The sequence below is a fragment of the Pelobates fuscus genome, chromosome 1 (genome assembly GCF_036172605.1).
Source record: "Pelobates fuscus isolate aPelFus1 chromosome 1, aPelFus1.pri, whole genome shotgun sequence".
NCBI lineage: Eukaryota > Metazoa > Chordata > Amphibia > Anura > Pelobatidae > Pelobates > Pelobates fuscus.
In genome coordinates this window covers 88,731,157-88,748,784 of record NC_086317.1, presented here as the reverse complement: position 1 = coordinate 88,748,784, position 17,628 = coordinate 88,731,157, and the positions used below count along the sequence as shown (strand labels likewise).

The 17,628-nt window shown below is 42.4% G+C and overlaps 1 protein-coding gene across 1 annotated transcript; it reads left to right on the top strand.

The window, feature by feature from the left end:
• Positions 1-4,049: 4,049 nt before the first annotated feature.
• On the top strand, positions 4,050-15,919 carry ABHD15 (abhydrolase domain containing 15). The gene is made up of 2 exons (XM_063444234.1): positions 4,050-4,991; positions 15,394-15,919. The coding sequence occupies exons 1-2, from the start codon at positions 4,135-4,137 to the stop codon at positions 15,911-15,913; spliced, it is 1,377 nt and encodes a 458-aa protein (XP_063300304.1). The 5' UTR covers positions 4,050-4,134; the 3' UTR covers positions 15,914-15,919.
• The last annotated feature ends 1,709 nt before the right edge of the window (positions 15,920-17,628 follow it).

Below are 17,628 nucleotides of genomic sequence, written 5' to 3'. Positions count from 1 at the left end.
GCGCGAGGGAGCTGTGAGGAGCAGGAAGGACCCCAGGGTGAGGCCCCACATCGGCTCCATAAGGTAAGGAGCAATAAAAAAAAAGTACGTGTGTGCAAGAATGTGTAAGCGTGTGTCTGTTTGTCTGTCTGTCAGTCTGTGTGTGTCTGTCAGTGTGTCTGTATGTGTGTGTCTGTCAGTGAGTATGTGTGTGTCTGTCTTTGAGTATGTGTGTCTCTGTCAGTGAGTATGTGTCTGTCTGTCAGTGAGTCTGTATGTGTCTGTCAGCAAGTATGTGTGTGTGTCTGTCAGTGAGTATGTGTATGTGTCTGTCAGTGAGTGTGTGTGTGTCTGTCAGTGAGTATGTATGTGTGTGTCTGTCAGTGAATATGTGTGTGTGTCAGCAGGAGGATCAGATTTGGCACAGGATGCTGTGGTTTAGTAGAGGGGGGCTGGGATTTAGTAGAGGGGGGTGCTGTGGTTTAGTAGAAAGGGATGTTTATTTTTAAAATAAACCTAAGTTTCTATGAAAATTTATGGTATTTTTTTGCGGCCCACATAAACTTAAACCTTGTTTATGTGGCCCGACTCAGACTTTGAGTTTGACATGCTTGATATACAGCCACCTGCAAACACCCACTCACGTTCATATTAATACCCGATTACATTCACACACACACACACAGTTTCCTACACAATAACCCACACACATGCATAGACAGACATACGTGCAAGTACACAATTCATATACACACACACACTTATTCATTAAAGTAAGAATTTGAAGTGAATTCCAATTTAAGGTCAAAATAGCAGAACTAGGAACATTTTGTGCTTCTAATTTAGCTACTTCGGCCTTAAATTTAAAATGAAGTTTGATTTAATTTAGAATTTTACCATCTGACAGGAGGCTTCATATTTTGCATTGACTTTCTTTACTTAGTTACTTCATGCTGTCACTATAGGGTTGCTTAACCTACTCTATTTGGTTTTACTCCTGTACTTAATAATCTAACAGCTTTATATTGAGTTTGTGCCTTCCCTGTGAGCCTATATCTGTTTGTGTGGCTCCCTTGCCTCTTCCTCTCCAATCTGTGTACTGTATACTATCCGTTCACGGCCGGCATCGGCCCGTGGCATTTTCAGGCATAGGTGGCCTCTTAGACTAACATACTAACTTCTGGGGCTGTCAGGACTTCTCAAACGTGGGACTCACTCTCGGAACCGCGGGAGTTCTTCCCGCCAGGTCCCCGCGCCGCAGCCATCTTGGATATCGCGGGATCACAAGATTTGTGGTGGTCATTTTGTTTTTCTAAAAGGCACTCGGTAATCCGGCCTGCAACTAACCGCAAGTGGAGACACCACCTGTCACTCCCAACACACTCAGGAACACAAGACCTATCACAAAAGGTGAACTTGCAGCCAATATACAAGTTTTTCTGTTGCACAATGATGTCTAGCTATATATAATTACATTCTGTATGGGCAATTACTACACGCTGGCACAGGATGTATTACAAAGGATTCATTTTCACTCTATACAACTAATGCTGGTTAATTGTTGCTTATAAATACATGCCAGACTATTAACCTTACAGTCAATTTCTGTATATGTGCTGGATATGCCTGGGGTGCAGACTGCTTGCCACAGCTGCATACAGGGGTGAACCCCCTGTTACTGATAAGTGGTAAACCCACATGCCCTACAGATTTGCTCTATGGGCCTGGCCCTACATGAGCACTAGGGGTAAAACCCAGACTGTGGTACCTACCAAACATCATTCCTGGAATTAAATATGTGAGACATACAAAGATTATGATTACCCACGTGTATACGGTACCTCCCCACTGAGGACTTAGGGGTTCCCCCTTTTGCTATTGGAGTCTCTTAAAGCCTCCCCATAATTTACAAGGGTATCTTCCTCTTTTATAATAAGCTGCTCAATATGACCGGCAAGGTGTCTGAACGCTCACATCACAGCATACTTAGCGGCGGTGTTTGTATACACCTATATACCAGGCAAACCCCAAGTTGCAATGAGCAAGGGGTCTACCCACCAGGCCTTGACTAGGCAGGGGATCTAACACCTATGTTCTCTATCCTATAGAACAACTACATATACCATGATGAACTCCCCGCAACAAACCCATGATTTTCAGGCAATGATAAACGCTGCAAGGGCGGCTTCCATGGAGAAGGCGTTCTCCAAAATGCTTTCACAAGTTCCGCGTAACATATCCACTCAAGCTATGGGGCAGGCAAGGCAAGAACTACCCCCACCGGTGGTTTCCTTCGGAGGAGGATGAAGTCTACCCTCAGAATCTTGCATCATCGACGCATGGCAAGCGGATACCACTGATTCGGATGACGAAGGTGGTTGGCAAGACGTTCCATAATTGGAATCAAAATATGTTAAGGAATCTTTCGCGGAGGATGCTCACAATGGAAGGCGAAGGGCTGTTCTTAGATGCTTAATGTTGTCCTCTCTTTGATCCGCGGATCATCCACCATCCATGGTCCTCAGAATGAAACCTGCTGACCCACCTGGCCAAGTTCGTCCTCTTCTGGATGCGCAAGCCATTAGACCGGGTGGTACATGCACATCTTAGGGAAGAATGCCCATGACCCATGCTGCAGATAAAATTACGTTTACCCCAGGTTCGACCAGACGGTGATCGTTTTCATGTACCAGACGGGATGCGACCCATGGAAAGGAATCGAGAAGGGTTTCAAAGCCTCTCAGGACAAGTTACTGAAAAACTGTAAAAACAGCAGCACTAACGCTTCTTTAGACAAACTAGCATGAGGTTAATGGTAATAGAACCATAAAATAATGAAACTGTACCCTCTGTATTGTCTGTCCTCAGTGGGCTGGCTTGTGTATGCTTTTCTTATTGAGGTCATCTTGGGAAGTGTTTCTTAGAAATCAATGTAGGTACCTACAACTTACATTAATCTCCAGATACCATGGCCCAACAATGTGCATCTGTTGTGACGGTTGTCATTAATTTTATATCCAGTGGCTGATCTTTCATACTTATTTGGTTATGATGTAAAACTTGTATGACTAGCCACAGAGGGACAAAGTGATCTATGAAAATGGTATCACTAAATTCAGAGGGATAGTGACTTATCAAAATCCAGTTATACCTAGGAGTTTAAGCAGAGGTTGGCAACCTTTGGCACTCCCAATCTTGTGGACTACATGTCCCCTGATGCTTTGCCAGCATTATGGCTGCAAGAGCATTATGGGAGATGTAGTCCACAAGATCTGGAGTGCCAAAGGTTGCCATCCACATGTTTAGGGGATATAAGATAAGCTTTCGAAAAGTGTACAGGACATAAGTAAGGACTCAAGGCAGTTAGCAATTTCAAGTGATATCGTATTGCCTTATTCCTTTCTTGAAATAACATTTAGCATCTGACAGGGGATTTAACCATCAGTATGGCTTCTCTGAAGGTAAAATCCTCTTGGTAGTTAAACCGATGTGTGTTTTCTATTCTCCAACTACACTGACTTGTACATATATTGTCCTGATTGCAGCACCAAAAAAGGATTAAAATATACTAATAAGCACTTAACCCCTTAAGGACACATGACATGTGTGACATGTCATGATTCCCTTTTATTCCAGAAGTTTGGTCCTTAAGGGGTTAAACTTTAGGGCTGGGGGTTCCATTCATTCTTCCCCAAGGACAGCCTGATAATTATCAACAGGAAAGGCTGAAGTGAACAATCATTTATCTCATACATGCTGTCTCAGCAATACATTGCCTAAACTTTAAAAAACAAATAATGAATTCACAGAACCGTGTTGGAATTTTCTTCAGTATACCTTTTAGAATTGCAATACTTTGAAGCATTACCTCTTACAATGGGTCAAAGCCCAGCAGTGCATTGGCACAGAAGTTGTAATGGCAAGCCGCATTTAAAAATAATACATGAATCACTGTTTAAACAGTGTGTGCCTCGGGAACAACTCAAACTTAAATAACAAAAAACAAAGTGAATCAGGAGGTAACTTAAACCTTAAATAAATAAATCATTTGCTAAGTAACTTAGAGAGAAGATAGGCTTATTACTGATGAAAGGTTCAAAAGCAAAGGATTAAAAACAAAGAAAAAAAAAATCTGAGTCTTCCTATGAAGTGAATATGTTTTCACTGACCGAAGTTTGCAGGGAAATATGGTCAGGTACAATCATTTTACTGGTGTTTATTCTTAAAACATGTGGATGGATTAAAAGACACGCGGATAGCAACAATGGAGATGAAGAGGGTGATGGTTGTGGAGATGTTTTTGAAAGCTCTTTGAAATCCAACCCCGGAGGTTACCAACTGATTTGTAAACCATCAACTCTTGCCAACTGGCTACTGAGGGATATAAAACATTTGTCACAAATTGAATCTTCTTATTATTGGCTGATGACATGGCCACATCTCCAGACAATCATTCAGCATGTTCTACCAGCTGACAGGACATTGGAGTTGGCAAGGGACTTTCTCCAGATGACAGATGGTGGAATAGTAGCCTTGGATTGGGTGGTGGGACCTAGGCCCGCTTCGAAACCTAGGAGAGGCACAAATGCAATAAGTAACCCACCTTTACTACTGGTTATTCCCAATACCTTTGGGAGGCTGACCAGAAATATCCAGCAACTTTGTTTACTGGCTTTAGAAAAAGGATATTACCCAATCATTTTTAACAGGAGGGGACAAAACAATTGCCCACTAACTACTGTAAAATTTCAGCCATTTGGGGAAACTGCAGACTTAAAGGAGGCTGTCAGTTATGTGCGTTACAGGCATCCATCTTCCATGCTCTTTGCCGTGAGTGAGGGCCTGGGATCGGGACTACTCCTCTCCTATCTAGGAGAGTGTGGATCGTCTAGCTATCTCACAGCCGCATGCAGTATATCTCCAATTTTCCGTTTTCAGGAGTGGTTTGATAATGGTCTGCCGTGGTTATATGAATGGATTGTGCTCCTGTATCAAAAAGTGATTCTCAGCAGGTAAGTGTAAAAGGATATCAAGCCTGTTTTAGTGTTAACACTGAGAATTTTCATGTTATTTAGATCATCTCCAGAAACTGCCTGTCTCATAAAAGTGGTTATAGTGTCTGGAATCGCCTGGCGCAATCCTTCTGTTCAGTATTAAATTGTTTTTAATTGTTTAATGCCAAACTAAAGTCCCTGCTGTTTGGGCTAATAAGGAAGCATTTGCCTGAACAGCTATGGGTGGCAGTGATTGGCTGAGAGTGTCAAGTTGGTCAGGCCACCAAAGACCGATCATGCAGGGTGCACTGTTTCAGTGCTCCTTGCAGAGTCCTTCTATCCTCAATATAGCAAGCATATGTCTATGCTTGTTGGGGACTTCTGGTGTCCCCAAACAGTGGGACACCGGGGAACAAAGTTGGAATGGAAATACAGGATTCAAAAATTGGGACTATTCCAATGGAACTGGGATAGTTGAGAAGCATGCTATGGGTAAACAGAGCATTGGTTTATTTTGGTTTTGTGCTGACCTAGGCGTGACTAAACTTGGGCACCCTTTACTCAAAATTTGCCTAACCCCTTCCTGTCAAGGATGCACATATGTTTGTTTACCACCCATCCTTCCTCTGAACATTCCACATTTTCCTCTTAGAGCTCCACAACTTCCTCTGTACATTAAAAGTGGATAATTAGTGCCTATATTTTGTTGTTATGTGTAACATTTTAAATGTTGTATCTATTATTTTAAGTGATAATCTTTAAATAACATAATGAAAAGTGTAAATTCAACACATTTTTACAAAGATCAGTCATTAATGTGAACTATACAATATGGGTCACAGACACTAAAATTGGTTGAATTTGCACAATTAGCTGCAGCGCTCCTCGACCTCCAAGATGGTGGCCCGCGAAGCTACAGGCGCGGATCTCGCAGACACACGCACAGAACACAACCGGGCACCGACTCATGCTATTACCGTGTCCCTAGTAGAGCAGGAAGCGGAGAGAAATGCACTTGCACCGGCCACCAAGCAGGACATATTAAACCTCCTGCGAGAACTGAGACAATCATCAAATGCCGACCTGGATCTCATCAGGACAGAAGTCCAGGCGGTAACAGCACGCACACGGGCATCAGAAGAGGATATTGCAGACTTACGACAGGAGGTGACAGGACTCAGGCAATCCCTGCAAAACGTACAGACCACTCAGTCTGCACTCCTCATGAGAGCCGACCTCACTGAGGACCGCAGCCGTTGTGCTAACATTAAAATCAGGGGCATCCCGGACTCCACTGACGCGGCCGAATTGCCACAATACATCCGACGGCTGATTACCACAATCTTGCCGCACACTCAGGCCAAAAAGACAGAACTTGATGGCTGCTTCCGCATAGCCAAATCCAAACAGGCTCCATCCTCTGCTCCACGAGATGTAATCATCAGGTGTCACTCCCTGTTGGACAAACAACGACTTATGAACGCACTGAAAGGGAAAACCCCGCTCAAGTTCGAGGCAGCACAACTTACCTTCTTCCACGACTTAACCCGAAGCACGCTACAATGGAGAAAATCCTTGAGCGCGGTGACATCTCGGCTTAGAGAGGCGGGAATTGAATACAGGTGGTCCTTCCCTAGGAAACTAACAGTCACCAAGAATGGCGCAGTGGTGAAACTCACCTCACCGGAGGGGTCCCACTCCTTCCTCCAGGCAGTGGGACTACCGCCGCAGACCCTGACTCCGGCCGCTCCATCTACCCCACAAACCTGGGACCCAGAACAAATAATTCCTTTCACCCCCAGAGGAGGCGACGGCACGAGAGATGGGACTGGATGACCGGAACACCGCAAGGACATGTCCCCTTTGCTGTTATCCTGTTATAAAGTGTTAATGTTCAGCATTTAATTCTCCTTTCCCAATTTCCATGTATAAAGTTGACCTATTGACCGACATACCCGCTGACGACCCCCACTCTACATAACTAGCGGCTCCACAGCAGGGGGCTAATCCAACCACGCAGGAGCCTTACGCTCTCACAAGCGCTCCTAAGTATACCCCCACCCCCCGTGTCCTCCTGGGTTAGAGGACGTGAATAGCCTCACATAACTGGTATGTTAGCCCCTGGCACCGCACATACCCTACCGAAGCCATACGCTGACCCAATTACGAGCCATGAGCTCTGGAGACAATCCACGGCTCTAACTAGCCATGCCAAAGCTTAAGTCCAGGACACATACCAAATACCAAGCTGCACACCTTGTGCGCGACGCATACCATAAGAGTAAGACGCCTCACAGACCACATAGGTACATTGTGCTCACAGACATAGACGGCCTCTTAGCACACCTGCAGTGTGAGGGACTTAAACGTCACTCGCACAGCACAAACAACACACCTCACCTTGTGGCTCTAAGCGTACAGGGTGTATTACACATAAAGCCTTGTATACTCCAAAGTTAGCTGACATTGCAACACGCCTATGCGCACCCCACGCTGACATATTCCACATAAACGAGTATTAATTAACATAAAATACTGTGCAGAAATCCAACTTACCACTGTTCTTATATGACTGTCACACAAGATCTTATTATTGTGGCCTGATACCATGCCTGTCTCATCATTGCACAAAGAAAATAAAGAATAAAAAAAAAATTTAAAAAAAGACACCATTTAGCTAGTGCATTTGTATCTCATGTGAGGTTGAAATGTTTGAACACTTATGGAGTTTGACACACTCTGAATTTTCACAAATTATATCTCAATGGCAAAACTAAGATAAAAGATTATCACCATACCGGTGTTAGAGATTTTTTTCATATCAGCTTTTTTAAATCTGTTTTTCCCTTCAGATATAAGTCTTGAAAATTCAGAATTTAGTGGATAACCCTATCAATGTCCAGGGATCTATGCAAGTGCCCTAATCTGAAATGGTTTTGTGTGCAAAGCCAAGTGATCATGACAAAAAAAGTTGATTGGGCTACTGCTTTAGTGTCTTGGACAAGTAGATTTCTTTGTCTTTTTACACAACTCTGTCATAATCAGGGCTCGAGTCCTGCAGGAACGCATGGGAACGGCGTTCCTGCACTTTTTCCAAAGCAGGGACGCCGTTCCCGCTAGTGATCCTGCAGGACCTGCCCAGGGGGCGCAATGTCGCTGTGCTCATTTCTCCCCGTACCCAGCACAATGCACTGTCTGCTGTTGGTGGTCTGATGGCTGTCAAGATGCAGGAGATGTGCCTGCTCACACTACTCTCCCCCGCGGTAGTTTACTGAGGAGTGAAGACTCAGTGAAGACAGTGGGCGGGGCGTTTTACTTCACTTCCTGTCAGGCCCTGCTAGAGGATTACCGAGCAGGGAGGAGGAAGAACATCTCTTTTCAGCTACTTACACCACCAACGGTAAGCAGCAATGTTTTATTTATTTTTTCATGCAATAATAATGTATCTAGCACAGAGCTCCACAGAGCTAAATCTTGTAGTTCATGTGGGGCTCTGTGTTTTATTGGTCCAAAAGTGCCACCTCACTTCTATTCCTCTTATGCTTTCTCTCACCCTAATCACTAGCAGCCATCCAATCTCACCATCACTAGCAGCCACCCAACCCCTATCACTAGCAGCCATCCCTTTCTCCCCATCACTAGCAGCCATCCCTCACTCACCCCTATCACTAGCAGCCATCCCTTTCTCCCCATCACTAGCAGCCATCCCCTTATCCCATCACTAGCAGCCACCCCTCTCTCACCCTTATCACTAGCAGCCATCCCTTTCTCCCCATCACTAGCAGCCATCCACTTCTCCCATCACTAGCAGCCACCCCTCTCTCACCCCTATCACTAGCAGCCATCTCCTTCTCTACATGACTAGCAGCCATCCCCTTTCCCTCATCACTAGCAGCCATCCCCTTTCCCCCATCACTAACAGCCATCCTCCTCTCCCCTATCATTAGCAGCCACCCCTTCTCCCCACCAGCAGCCATCCTCCTCTTCCCATCACTAGCAGCCATCCCTCACTCACCCCTATCACTAGCAGCCATCTCCTTCTCTACATGACTAGCGGCCATCCCCTTTCCCTCATCACTAGCAGCCACCCTCTTTCCCCCATCACTAACAGCCATCCTCCTCTCCCCTATCATTAGCAGCCACCCCTTCTCCCCATCACTAGCAGCCATCCCTCACTCACCCTTATCACTAGCAGCCATCACCTTCCCCCCATCACTAGCAGCTATCCCCTTATTCCCAATCACTAGCAGCCATCCCCTTCCCCCCATCACTAGCAGCCATCCCCTCTCCCCCATCACTAGCAGCCATCCCCTTTCCCCCATCACTAGCAGCCATCCTCCTCTCCCCTATCATTAGCAGCCATTCGCCTCTCCCTCATCACTAGCAGCAATACCTCACTCACCCCTATCACTAGCAGCCATCCCCTTCTCCCCCATCACTAGCAGCAATACCTCACTCACCCCTATTACTAGCAGCCATCCCCTTCTCCCCCATCACTAGCAGCCACACATTCTCCCCATCACTAGCCGCCATTACTCTCACCCCTATCACTAACAGCAATCTTCCTCTCTCATCATCATCTCTCCCTCCCATCACTTGCAGCCATCCCCCTCTCTCCCTCCCATCACTAGCAGCCATCCCTCTCCTCCTCTCATCACTAGCAGTATATGTCTGTTTATGTATGTCTCTGTATGCCTTTCGTCTGTTTGTCTCTTTATGACTGTGTGTAAATCTCTGTATGACTGCGTCTGTATGTCTCTGTATAACTGTGTCTGTATGCCTTGTTCTGTATGTCACTGTATGACTGTATCTCTGTCACTGTATGACTGTGTCTTCATGTCTCTGTATGACTGTCTGCGTGTCTCTGTATGACTGTCTGCGTGTCTCTGTATGACTGTCTGCGTGTCTCTGTATGACTGTCTGCGTGTCTCTGTATGACCGTCTGTGTGTCTCTGTATGACCGGTTGCCTGTATGTCTGTGTATGACTGTATGTGTGTCTGTGCATGACTGGTTGCTTGTATGACTGTGTTTGTTTGTGTTCCTTTTATGACTACGTGCCTGTATGGTTGTGCCTTTGTGCATGTATGTATTTGTACCTGTATATCTATGTCTGTATGGTTTGGGAGGAAAAAGCCAGGCAAAGAGGCTCGTGGTGGGAGAAACAGACACAGAAAGGGGCTAAGGGAAGAAAGAGACACAGAAAGTGGCCGGGGGGAAAGAAAGATACACACAAAGGGGCTGGGGGGAAGAAAGCGACACAAAAGGGCTGTGAGGAGAAAAGAGACACACAAAAGGGGCTGATGAGGAAGTAAGAGAAACACAAAGGTAGGAAGAAAGAGATATACAAAGGGCCTGGAGAGGGAACACAGAGTTTGCTGGGCCCCCGTGTGCAGCGGCTGGCTCTCTCCACCATACCACCGGACCACCAGGCGATCTTCCCCCTCCCTGGCAAGGTAAGAATATAAAAACAAATTAAAAAAAAAAATGCTTCCCCCCTATCATCCAGCACACACACACATCATTCAGCATACACACACTGCATTCATTACACACAATCTGTACTTACTACAAACACACTACATTCATTTTACACACTCTGCACTCATTACAAACACAGTACATTCAATATACACACTCTGCACTCACTACAAACACACTACATTCACTATACACACTCTGCACTCACTACATTCACAATGCAAACTCTGCATTCATTATGCACACTCTGCACTCACTACAAACACACTACATTCACTACACACACTGCACTCATTACAAACACAGTAAATTCAATATACATACTCTGCACTCACTACACACTCTGCACTCACTACAAACACACTACTTTCACTATACACACTCTGCACTCACTACATTCACAATACACACTCTGCATTCATTATGCACACTCTGCACTCACTACAAACACACTACATTCACTACACACACTGCGTTCATTGTACACACTCTGCACTCACTACACACACTACATTCACTATACACACTCTGCACTCACTACATTCACTATACACACTCTGCACTCACTACAAACACACTACATTTATTATACTCACTACAAACACACTACATTCATTATACACACTCTGCACTCACTACGCATTACATTTATTATACACACTGCACTCACTACAAACACACTACATTCATTATACACACTCTGCACTCACTACGCATTACATTTATTATACACACTGCACTCACTACAAACACACTACATTCATTATACACACTCTGCACTCACTACAAACACACTACATTCACTACAAACACACTACATTCATTATACAAACTCTGCATTCACTACAAAAACACTACATTCATTATACACACTGCACTCACTACAAACACAGTACATTTATTATAAACACTGCACTCACTACAAACACACTGCATTCATTATACACACTTTGCACTCACTACAAACATGCTACATTTATTATTCATACTCTGCATTTACTACAAACACACTACATTCATTATACACACACTGCACTATATGTATAGGAGATGGGGGGGGGGGGATCTTGGGTGAGTTCCCACACTTTTTCCCCCAGGACTTGACCCCTGGTCATAATGTATTGCGTTTCAACCGTGAATATAGTGAGTACAACTGTGTAAATGCATGCAATGCATGTTAGAAGCGGTTAGGGTAAAGGGGTGAAGTGGCATGTTAAGATTAGAGAGGGATTAACTTCTGAAGTAGTTTACACAGGGAGTTTAATGTTAGTGGATTCAAGGAGACACTCCACTGCCCAAATAAAAAAAAAAAACTACAAAAGTTCCTATTTAGTAGAGTTTGTATTTAGTAGATATAACCCCATATGCATACATATAATTATTAATTTTTTCATTGGAGTTATATTTAAAGACAGCTTGCAAGAGTTGCAGTTCTCTTGTATTCAACCATTGCGAGTCCTAAAATAAAAATGTTAGTCGTATGCTCAAGTGATTGATATTGATATAGTGGTAAATATTAAAAATAAATGCTCCCATCACAACCTGCGCCCTACCAATGTGCAGCAATTGAAGAATAAAAAAACAAACAAAAAAAAAAACAACTGGTGATATATTTGAACTCGATAACCATCTATTAACAAAAAGAAAGCAGATGTTGTACCATTTCTTATTCTTTTTATTATTTAGAAAATTGGTTTAGAATCATTATTCACTGCTGCACTAAAGTAGTATTCTATGATATTGCCATAAATACATTAGCACATAAAAATTAGATAATTTACTATACTTCAACATGTTTCATAAGGACATATGAACAGAATGTCTTACCTAACTTCTCCATATGAGATCATGGAAGAAAACCTTTTGGTCTCCGTACAACTTTGCTATGAGAATAACGCAAGAGATGCTATAGATTTAATGCATTTCAGGTCCTTCTTAACGTGACACTTTAAGCACTAGAAATTTGGCAGTGTATTGTAAAAGCCTATATTGCTTGGATAATCTCTGTAAAAAAAAAAAACAGGTTCCTTGCTCCTTAACAATTACAATAACTTGCAGTGGTTATGGTGCTTGGAACATGGCTATCAAAGCTTGTTTATTTGATTTTATCTTACTGCAGTTAAGGAACTCACAATTTTATCCAGGGCACAGACTTTACCTAAAAAAAATAATGCTATGCTTTTGGACTCCAGTCATTAATTTTCTCCAATCATGTATAAAATACCACTTGCCAAGATCACCCGTGACACGGCTCACAGGAAACGTGTAAATTGATGATAAACCTGGTCTCATAATTGTTTTGTTTGTATAATCTCCATTATCAATCATTTGTTCTGTTTGTTGTGCAGTTAAATATGTTCATTTAGTGTGCCATCTAGTGGTGATGATTATAGACTGCTGTAGGTAGTTTTCTTGTTGACATGTGCAATTCATTTCGTTCTGAATGTACATTCAGATTAGTTTCGTGCAATTCAGACATTCGGAATGCTTCCGAAGTTCGAATTGCAGAATTTCCGAAGTGCCGAACTGAATTACCAAAGTTCCAAATTTCCGAATTGCCGAACCGAATGCCATAGGTCCGAATTGCTGAAGCAGACAAATTTTTTTACTTACCCGAATTTCCGAACCAAACCGAACCAAAATTTTTTGCCCATGCACATCCCTATTTTCTTGGTTGTTTCGTGAACCACTTGCACACTCTTAAAAGAGAACTCTGAGCCCCATAACCAGGAGCTCTCACCCAGTTCTGTGTCAAACCACTTCCACATTAGCAATATCCATCTGTCTGGATTGTATTCATTGGTGGAGAGCATCAGCTGGACTGCTGGAATGACATCCAAACGTGGACAAAAGTGATATTGGTAATGCACCATAACCACTACAGCAGGGCTTAGAATTCTTTAATAATTCACATTCAATTATTACTGGCTCTTTTTTGTTCACTGTTAAAGGGACAATCTAGCTACTATAACAACTACATTAAAATAAAGTTGTTATGGTGAGAGGAGGTCCCAAGCGCTGGCTTACTTTCACCCGTTAAACCATTAATGAATGATTTAACCCCAAAGTCTTCAGTCCAGTGCCAAATTTCAATTTGAGTCTGAGGCTTCATTCAGGAAGTTTGGACTGGACACAGCTGGTAGACTAAAAGCACCAGCGGACACCATCAGTAGCTGCCATTCACAAAACAGAGTGAAAAGGTTATGTATCAGGAAGTCTCGTACTCAAACATAAGTGGAGTGGCAGAGCTGACGAGCACTGGACTGAACACTTTGGGGTTAACAGTTTAACCAATTGAGGTAGGCCAGCGCCTAAGATCTTATCTACATTCCGATCAAGTTGTTGTGGTGCCTGGATTATCCCTTTATGTTTCATTGCACTTGTGTTGCTGATATTAGGTAACTAGGTAAGTGTCTGACTGCTGTCTGAGCACTGTTATTTGATTTCGCCACCACTGCCTTTTGTCACGGAGTAGTGAGAGCACATTATAGTTAGAAAACTTTGATCAAATTACTGCTGCACTAATGAATAGGACAAAAGCACTGGGAGCAGAATTGCAGTGAGATGTATCCTTGGATCATGTTTTTTGCAACTATGCATCTAGTTGCTGTTTAAATATAGGTACGGACTCTGATAAAACCACTTCTTCAGGCAGAGACTTCCACATCCTTATTGTTCTTATGGTAAAAAACCCTTTCCTTTGCCTTAGACTTAATCTTCTTTCTTCCCGTCTAAATCTTCCATTCCTTTTATTAATTTTGTAGCCTGCCTTTGCACTCTTTCTAGTGCCATAATATTCTTTAAACGGGGCTTGAAATTTCCACTCACCCCCTCGCAAAAGGCAAGTGGAAATTGAGCCGGTGTGAGCAGCTGCATGTTAAAACCCCCTGGCTGCACAATGCTTGAAACTGACTGGTATAAGGAAGCCTTCAGTTTCAGCTCCTGAACGCTGCCTAACACCACTGGACAGCAGGAATAAGGCCCCACCTCTTCAGTAAGCAATCAGAAGAAGACCTCATACACAATGAAAGCACAGCTTGGAAGACTAGCACTATGGGAGAGAAGTTATTAAATAAAGGGTCATGGATGAATACATGTAGGGCTACATTGAAAGGGGAGTGAAGAGGCAGATTAAGGGTCATGTTGTAAATAGTGAGCATGGATGAGTAGAAGGGGAAATTAAAGAGGGAAGCAAAGGGTTTTGTTGACAGGGGAAGGGGGTCACAATCTCACTCTGTATTTGCACACTTACCACACAAACATACCCCTGCTTTCACACATACTCTACACAAACATAAGCCAGCGCTTGCACGCAAATGTACCCATGCATTCAAACACTCCACACAAATATAATCCTACGTGCACACACAGACATTCCACACAAACATGCCCCTGCATTCACACACAGACAGTATAAACAAATATAACTCAACGCACTTACACTTTTAAGCCATGAATATGAAATATATGAAACCAAAAATGATGTTCATGTGCGTTTTAAGGTAGTGAGTAAATATTAGGCCTGGCTAGTAGCTCACATGTAGAAAAAGTAATCCAGGCACTCCAAGAAGTTCCAAAGAAAATAGGCAATTTTATTGGACCCAAGCACCAAAGAACAAAGTTTCGACCCCTTAGGGCCTTTATCGAGCTTGATAAAGGCCCTAAGGGGTTGAAACCTTGTTCTTTGGTGCTTGGGTCCAATAAAATTGCCTATTTTCTTTGGAACATCTTGGAGTGCCTGGATAATTTTTTCTACATTTAAGTTGATATTTGGTACCTTTTATTACTGGGGCTGATCCAGTTTGCACCCAGGAGTTCAGGACGAGGGTTTGAATGCATTTCCATCATCTATACATGGCTAGTAGCTCACGACTTGGAATGTTGATCCCTGCCTTAAATATTCAATAATTTTTGTACATTATTCTGTTTTATTCATTGCAGATACTCTACGGCTATTGCAGAAGTTTTGCCAGCTGAGAAGATTTTTGCTAGCAGCTCACTGCGAGAACTTCACAAGACACTGTTTTGCCAAAGCAAGACTGAGACAACCAGCTGGGATTACTACTGGGAGTGTAACGACCCTCTGAGTGATGTGGATGAAGTTGCCATCCCTATTTTGTGCATTTGTAGCAAAGATGATCCAATACGTGGGCGTCCGGAGAGCACACTTCCGATCGAGCTTTTTCGGACAAACCCTTACTTTTTTCTACTGCTGACAAAGTATGGTGGACACTGTGGTTTTCTGAATGGGGCACCCGTAGCATGGAGTCATGAAGTTACTTTAGAGTACTTCAGATCTGTTACAGAATTTTTTCGAACAGAAGAAAAAACAAGGGGACTCACAAGGAATCGGGGCACCAATATGTTAAACAGGCGGAGGAGACCAACACTACAAAAACGCGAAACATCATACACAGGCCTTGAAGAGATATTTAACTGGAAAAGATCATACACTAGATAATGAGCAATGGCTCATCTATCAATGTCTAACAGTTACTGGAATTATCCATTGTATCATTAACCATGGAGACGTAGATTTATAGAAAGGGCACTGTTGAAATCCAAATTTCGGCACCTGCGCTGTGGTCAGAATCCTTGCTCCAAGAGATGCAAAGGAGTCAATTATAAAATACTCCAGCACTCAGTGATGAAAGGTGCAACGTGCGTTTATTCAGTCATCAAAAAAAAGACAGGCAATGTTTTGATACAGTGTGTTTTTATCAATCATACCAAACATGCCATAGTAAAGTGCATTATAAAGAGCTAATTATCAGTACAGTTTCATGAGCAAACCAATCACACAAAGGTGCAATTTAACAATTATAGTAAGAAAAAAAAACAATGTTGTAATTAAAAAGTTAACCATCTCATTGCTGCTTCTAAAAAAGTGTCAAACATAAAAAAGTGTGTTCTATTACTTCTTAAAAGAACATCGTCCTCATTAATGACATATAGGATGAAGAAAGTGTAATATATAAATAATTATAATATGTACAATAATTCTGTTCAAACTATTTTCACAGTTCATCACAGTGTTGATAACAATTTGGGAGCACTATAAGAAATAATTTCTTATGCTAAAAATACTTTTTTCCACTAAAATTGTTTAATTGCACCTTTCTGTGATTGACTTTCTCATTAAACTGTTCACTGATAAATAGCTCTGTATATTGCACTTTACTATGACTTGATACAGATACACAATGTGTAGAAACATTGCCTGTCCTTTTTTTTACATGGCTTGCACCTTTTATCAGCTGGAGTCCTATATTTTATTATTGTATCATATACCATACTACATTTCAGTTTGGTCAATCAATATTCATTCAGTAGAGGACTTCATGGGATGGAGGGGGGATGTCACATTTTGTTTAGCTGAATAATATGTTAATATTTGAGAAGTACAAATAAACAAATGTCCCCTTTCTTTTCAACCAATAACTTAGGTTGAGAAGTGGGGAATTTGGTCAGGATGGTGGTACCAGCTCCACCAGACTGCGCTTAAACCCTGATGTGGTATCTGTTACAATCAAAGGAAACTATGAATGAGAGAGCAACCCTCTAGAGTCTAGAGGGAGCTCTCAAGTGCTGGTATAAATTCCAACGGAACAAAATATAATATCAAAAAATACCTAGTAAGCTGACTTGGAGAAGAATTAAAAATCCATGGTAGGAGCACATTAAATTTTAATTGATGATACGAGACCATGTATCCTCAAAAAAGGAAAATAATCACTTTATTGAATTTCCATCAAAAGAAGGATACAATAGTATCAGTTATCCACATCCTAGTGCCAGTAAGTGCTATTTACCCTGAAAATGCTACACAAAAGTAAAAAAAAAACGGGTAACTCATTGCTATGTACATATCCAGTGAATGCAATGAGAGCCTAAGATATAAGCATAAGGGGAACACACACTGAGAGATATAATTCCCTGATGTTATTCACGGTAGATAGACAGGCTAGTAGATGCCCTATTATTAATTAGATAGGGATCATCTTAACGGTTAGCGATTATTGGGAAACCGGTTAGAGTGCCTTAGTAGAGAGAGCGTGAATAGAGGTATCAACTCTATAATGACTCTAAATAAGTCCTTGTGAAATAGTTGTTGCACCCCTAAGAAATATAGCGTTTGAACGGTTATTGTATCGTTACATAGGAAAGACTACTACT

What these genes read in the sequence shown, in the direction of transcription:
- ABHD15 (XM_063444234.1), top strand. Translation starts at nt 4,135, where the DNA reads ATGTTTTCACTGACCGAAGTTTGCAGGGAAATATGGTCAGGTACAATC. An exon ending in CAAAAAGTGATTCTCAGCAG is followed by an intron (nt 4,992 to 15,393) that starts GTAAGTGTAAAA and finishes TATTCATTGCAG; the next exon opens with ATACTCTACGGCTATTGCAG.